The 6535-nt window shown below is 57.7% G+C and overlaps 1 protein-coding gene across 2 annotated transcripts; it reads right to left on the bottom strand.

The window, feature by feature from the left end:
- Window positions 1-1081: 1081 nt before the first annotated feature.
- On the bottom strand, window positions 1082-3793 carry RABAC1 (Rab acceptor 1). Of its 2 annotated transcripts, XM_047712328.1 has the most exons (6): window positions 3616-3793; window positions 3095-3307; window positions 2723-2820; window positions 1472-1573; window positions 1249-1380; window positions 1082-1217 (listed from the first exon to the last, which is right to left on the bottom strand). In XM_047712328.1, exons 1-5 carry the CDS (start codon window positions 3669-3671, stop codon window positions 1292-1294), a joined length of 558 nt encoding a protein of 185 aa, XP_047568284.1. In that variant the 5' UTR covers window positions 3672-3793; the 3' UTR covers window positions 1082-1217; window positions 1249-1291. The 2 variants fall into 2 exon arrangements, with proteins under 2 accessions (XP_047568284.1, XP_047568283.1); XM_047712327.1 differs by having other exon boundaries at window positions 1082-1380.
- Between the last annotated feature and the right edge of the window lie 2742 nt (window positions 3794-6535).

Here is a 6535-nt window from a genome sequence, read left to right as displayed (position 1 = left end):
CAGCAGACTCTGGACATTACGGTAAAAGGCAGGGCTCGTCCCTTCCATCTCACTCAGGGGAGAACCAAAGCCCTCACCGAAGCCTGTCCGTCCTCCACACTCCCCCGTGAGTCCTCCACAGCCTCCTGGGCCTCCTTGCAGCGCCCTCCGCCCAGAATGTTTCCCTCCTGAGGATCTGCCCCTGCTCCTTCACTCAGCTGCAGGGCCTCGGGGAGGCCTTCCTTCATCTGCACCTCAGCTCCAGAACTTTCTCTGTGCAGGACAGTTAACGCAGGGGGCCGTCCTAGAGAAGGCTGCTGGCGTGGTTGAATCCTGGCTGGTGTCTGGGAACGTGGATTCCAGGAGGCGGCTCCCCGGTGTCCTCGATACAAATGACTCAGTGTCTATACTTGTTCGTGCAGATGATACTGTTTACGCTGAACACCTGCCTTCCTTTCTGGGAGTGTGGAATTTCCCTAAGTGCCAGACAAAGGGTGCTTATGGGGTCACTTCCCTGCAGAGGCCGGGCACCAAGTCTCTCCTGAGCCTCCCTGGCAGCCGCCCTCACCACTGCTGCAGGAATGGAGCACAGGGTGTGGGAGGCCCCCAGGAGGACGCTGGGAAGCTTGCACCTGGCTTTCTCTTGACTGCCCCATGGGCCTTTCCCCTTCCTTGGTTTTGCTTTGTAGCCTTTCATGATCATGAATTACAGCTGTAGGTCCAACTGTCTGTCTAGTCCTTCTAGCAATTCACTGAACTGGGGGGCAATCTGGGGCACCCCTGGCTCACTTCCCCCCCCCAGCACTTACCATTTGCCATCCAATCTTGTATTTTAAAAAGTGTTTGTTTATTTATTTAAAGTAGGCTCCATGGCCAGTGTGGAGCCCAACTGGGGGCTTGAACTCACAACCCTGAGATCAAAACCAGAGCTGAGATCAAGAGTTGGGCCCTTAACCGACAGAGCCATGCAGAAGCCCCATCCTCTCCTTTTTAGTCCTTCATCTTGCTTATCAAACCCCCCCATCCAGAGGACGCCTCCATCTGGGTCTCTGCAGTCCCCCACATCCCTGCACAGGCTGACAGAACACCCTGGGAGAGTATCTGCTGAATGACAGCTGTAACAGTTTTATTTCCACAGCTGGAATCCCCCCCGCATTCCCACCCTCCCCACTACCCCGGGGCTTGGGATGGCAAGGAGGCCTTTGACCAGGAGCATGGGGCGGTGCGGGGCAGGGGCAGTGCGGGGCAGGGGAGAGCAGGGCGGGGGCGAGTGGGGCCAAGGCAGCGGGCTCGGGATGCTGGAGGGTCCCCCTCACACAGGCTCCATCTGCAGCTCTTCCCCGTCCACAGCCTCGGTCTGGTGGAAGGCGGCATGGGAGCCGATCACCACGAGGGTGGCTCCTGCAGGGAGACAGGCAGTTCAGGGCATCACTCCTTCACCTGCTCCCCACGGCCCGCCCGCCCACCCGGGCATCCCAGAGCCTGTACTCACCCAGGACCCAGAAGACGGCAGAACCTGCGCCGGCCAGCCAGAAGAAGGGGAAGGAGACGCCCCCGGCCAGAGCATACTGATGGGCTGGGGTTACTTCTCGGCCTGGGGGTGCAGATGGCATTGGGGCTGCTGTTCCAACACTCATATCTTCTCCCCAAGGAACCCCCGATAGCCCACCAACAGTCTGGTGTTAACAAGCTCTGGGAGCCTCAGGATCGTCCTCATGCCAAGGCCCCCTAGCCTGGGTCTCACCCGTTTCTCTTACGTTCCCACTGCCCACCCGAACAGAGCACCTTCCTTACCACAACCGCCCACCCCAACCATGCTCACTGCCCTTCAGCCCCACTTCTGCTAGGAAGCTCCCCACCTCCCACTCCCCCAGACTACGGCTCTCCTGCTCCCATCCCGACTCACATACACAAGAAGTCTCAAACGGGTCACCCAAAAGCCAAGTCTGATCTGTGGATGTGTTTTTTGAGTCTGTACAATGTTCCCCAAGAATCTGATTTGGGGCTGTTGGACTGAGCGATTTCACATAAGAATATAGAGTTCTGGCTTCTTGGGGCAGACTGGAGGATAGGGTCTCATGCTCCAGGCGCTCCCTCCATGCCCTGTGCCTGCCTGACATGCCCTCAGGTGCCAGCCCACCCGTGTCACCGACAGAACAGACAAGCCTCTGAAGGACCCTGACTTGGGTCTTCCTGCTTGACCCCAGCTCTTCCATATCGCCACTCTGAACCTTGAGCTTCCCCTGGGTGGAGACGCAGGCCCCTCTTTCTTCCCAGTGGTACTGAGGGCCAGTCTGGGACCACAGGAGCCACAAACTTCGGTTTCCCTCTTGGAACAGTCCCAAGATCTTTCTGGCCCCGCCCCTGGCAGCTGGAAAGGACAGGGGCCCAGATCTAGGCCAGCGTAAGGTCGCCACCTGGTGTCCAATGTGGGTACCTGCAACTGATGCTTTCCGCGGAGAGGCGAGGGAGGATGGATGGATGCGAGGAAAAGGAGGTTTAAAAGGACAGGAGCCAGGTAAAGAGTTGGTTCTGGGGTATCTCTAACTTTGAGAATACCAACTGCGGGGGGGCCTCTGAGACTGGGTGTGAGCACCTGGTGTGTCTGAGATTTTAAAAGATGGAATTAGGGGGAACCAGTGTAAATCTATGCTTGGGCAGACTGGGGTCTGGGGTTTAAGGCTTGTGTTCCAAGACCAGGATTTGAAGGATCAGGGAACCGTCTGGACAGGGGCTTTCTCACCAAAAAGCACAAACTTGGACTGCAACGTGCGTAGATAGAGGATGTAGCAGGCGCCAAAGAAAACTGCCAGAGCCACCAGCAGCATGGGGGACGTCACCCTGGAGAAGGGTAGGGAGGCACTGGTCAGGCGGCTGACCACCTACACCGGAGGATAGCAGGCTAAGTCCTTGAGGCCAGGCAAGACCAGGTCACATCCGGTCACACTGTGTCCCGGCCAGGCTGATGGGGCAGTACGAGCCGGGCCCTTAGGTGAAAAGGTCTGGCCAAGCCGTGCCGTGGGGGCGGGGACGACCAGCGCGGGCTGGGCTCTCAGGTGGGGGCGCGGCCCGGCCCTGCCCAAGGGGTTCAGTGCGGAGCGGGCGAGGCACTCACACACAGTAGAGGATGAGGCCCAGGAACACGAACACGTAGTTGCTCTGGTAGTACTCCACGTTGCGAACGAGGCGCTGGCACAGCTCGCCCAGGTTGCGAGGCCGCGAGAAGCGCCGCTGGTCCACGAAGGAGCCCCAGGGCCGGATGGTCGCGCGGCGCCGCTCCAGCCACTCACGGCCCGCGCCAGACGGGATCAGTTTCGGCAGCAGGGTCCTGGTGTGCAGCCCCGGGTCAGCCGTAGACCGGGGTTGAGCCCGGATCCCCCAACTCCCCCACTCCCGAGCAAGAAGGGGGCTGTGAGGGCTGGACTCTGGGGCCCTGAGGGGAAAGGGTCCAAGTTTCCTGAATGCCGGAGGAGTAGGGGGCGGAGGGTCCAGACTCCAGAGTCCTGGAATTGGAGACCAGGAGCTCAGACTCTAGTGGCTGAGGCCCGAATTCCCGGGACCCGAAGGAGGAGGGGGCGGAGGGCCAGGGCTCCCGGGTTTAGGTCGGGGTGGGGGGGCTAGAGCCGGCTTGCTCACGTGGCACTCAGCCCTTCCGGCTCGGAATCCCTCTGTTGGTCCTTCTCGGTCGCCATGTCTGCGTCCTGAGGGGTAGAACCGCTATAACGAGCCCGGCGCCCTGCAGATCCCGGCGGCCCCGCCCGAGCCTGGCCCCACCCAGCGGAGCCGACGTGGCGACGCCGTTCTGGAGCCGCCGGGGGCGGTGGATCCGCCGCCGAGCACTGTGGGAGTTGTAGTCCTCATGGTGTTACGGAGGGTCTGGCTTGGGAGACGCAGTCGCGTAAAGTAACGCTAAGCCCCTCTCGGTATTGTGGGAATTGTAGTTCCAGAAGCGGGGCGGGTGGTGGTCAGGAGTCGGGGTGTCCTGGGAGATCTAAAGGCAGAAGCAGTCGTCCTGTACTCCCTCCCCTGCAGAGTACAATGGGGCTCGTGGGGAACTGTCGTCCTGACTCGGTGCATAAAAAACACCGGGGTGGGGCCCATTAATCTGCATTCCTAACAAGTTCCTAGGTCATGCTGATGCTACTGGTCCACGGACCGCGTTTTGAATGGCGAGACTGTGGATAATTTGTGGAAATCTATTCCTTTCTGGAGGCAGAGGCTAATGACAGGGCCATGGTTGCTGGAGGGGTATCATGAGGTGGAGTGCAAAGCTCCCCCCCATACCCTTGAGCTCCCAGGGATGGAGAGGTTAGGACTAGGGACCTTGGGATTACCGCCCCCCCTCAGATAGGAAGAGGGGAGTTGGGAAAGGGTTGAGAATTTATTTATTTATTCGCTGGGGTGGGTGGGCGTGGGTAGCAGGGCAGAGGGGGAGGGAGAGAATTTCAAGCAGGCTCCAGGCCCTATGCGGAGCCCAGTATGGGGCTCCATCTCGGGACCTCAAGATCCTGACCTAAGCCAAAATCAAGAGCCAGGTGCTCAACTGACTGGGCCACTCAGGTGCCCCCAGGTTTGAGAATTTTTGAAAGAGGGATTTGTTATAACTGAAAGAACTGGGATTCTGGAGTCAGAGATGAAAATCTAGGCTGTGATCCCCCCGAACCTCAGTGTCATCATCAGGATAGTGGAAACCCTGATAGTACCCCACTCATGGGTTATGATGATTCGGTTAAATGATCCATGTATAGTGCTCAGAGGGGTCTTGATACCTGATATTCTTCAATAAATGGTAGTTGATGTTGTTGCCATTACATCACAAATGCTTTGATTATATCTAGAGTTACACCTTCTAAAAAAATTATTTTAAGTAATCTGCATATCCACTGTGGGGCTCAAACTCACAACCCCAAGATCAAGAGTCCCACGTTCTGCCAGCTGAGCCAGCCAGGTGCCCCTCACCTTCCTAAATGTAACAACAACGTTAGGAACTGCCGGCCCCTTGGATGTCCCAAGGCGTGGCTGGTATCTGAGCCGTGGGCTTTTCTTTTCCCCGGTTCCCACAGCCGTGGCTCCCTCTCAGTTCTTGCCCCTGCCCGAGTGAGTAGTGGGTCAACGGCCAGAATTCTAACAGGGTGCACCAGAAGAGCCTCAAGAAATGGGTGTATGGAAATACCGGCAAGCCTGGGCTCCCTTACCTGGACTGAAGTTTCAGGGCTTGGTGGGACGGTTGAATACCCCCGTGGAATATCCAGGGGACTCTTAAGCCCAGCTGTCTTCTGAGACCCATCTCCCTTCTGGTTTGGGCTATGAGGCCTGCTGGTGGGCGTTCCCATGAGGTGGGGGAGGCAGCCTCTGCCATAGGGGCTGGTACAGCAGTAGGCAGGGAGGCCCCCTGTGTGGGAAGGTCCCAAGCCAAAGCTGAATGTTTGAAGATCAGATTGGCTCGGTCCTGTTTATTTCCCCTTTGTCACCCCCAGGCCTTTAGTGGAATCTTATTCAGGCTTCCCACTTGGGTCTAGCTAGTTTCTGGAAAACAAAGGAGGACTGTGAGTGCACAATTAGCCCAGAGCATTAATGGGGGAGCAGCACCTGAGTTCAAAGCGATGGGGGCAGCAGAGGTGAGAAGAGCCCCCAAGAGGGAGATGAATCTTGGGGAACGGAGAGTGGGAGGCCTCCTCCTACAGCCAACCTTGGGGAATTTGGGTTTGCTTTTGTTAGGAGAGCCGGTTGGGTTTCTTTATAGGAGGTGCTGAGCAGTATGGGCTTTGGACAGTGGTGTCCAGAGCAAGGATATTGTGGCGAGCAGCCCTCTGAGTGGGGTGTGGGGAGCTCTGAATCAGGGGATCTCAGGAGATGGGGCCTCGGCATAGGGACAATGTGGGAGAGGAGCCCCTTGAAACCGGGATTGTGGGAGAGATGGGAGGGTCCTTGAGGCAGGGGATGGTAGGAGATGGCAGGGAGAGGGGGCCTAAGGCAGGTGGGCCCTGAATTAGGGGGATGGTGGGAGATAGGGGGGCCCCTGAAAAGTCTGTGGGAGATGGGCTCTGCCCCTCCAGTCTGAGGCCTCCTTCCTGCCTCTTGGATCCCTGGAGGAAGTGGAGCTGGGAACGTAGGAGGACCTCAGCACAGACAATCAGAAACCTGGCTTGTGTCTCTGCTGTGTGACTTCAGGGAAGTCCCTGCCCTCTCTGGACCTCGGCTGTCTATGGGAGTACAGGTTGCCCCCAGTATCCCAAACGGAGTGTTCCTAGGAAAACTGCCATAAGCCAAAATGGGGTAAAGCAAAGAGTAGCCCCACTTTCCAGAAGTTCATGCCACTTCCCTTTGATAAAGGACCTACATTAGCACCCGTTTTCACTAAATGAAAGAAATCCCAAGAGGATTTTCACTTTTCCAAAAAAGGCCATAAGGCCATTGGGCACTAATGTAGGTCAATGTAATTGTCGGGTACGGTGGGCATGTGCACACACTCACACTCACGTCTTGGGGTCGGTCAGAAAGTCGGCCTGGAGCCAAGAGCTGCCGCAGCCCAGCCAGGAGGGCTGGAAGTCAAGCG

This window comes from Lutra lutra, chromosome 17, assembly GCF_902655055.1.
Source record: "Lutra lutra chromosome 17, mLutLut1.2, whole genome shotgun sequence".
Classification (NCBI taxonomy): domain Eukaryota; kingdom Metazoa; phylum Chordata; class Mammalia; order Carnivora; family Mustelidae; genus Lutra; species Lutra lutra.
Note: the sequence above shows the minus strand (reverse complement) of the source record. Positions and strands in the feature narration are given on the sequence as shown.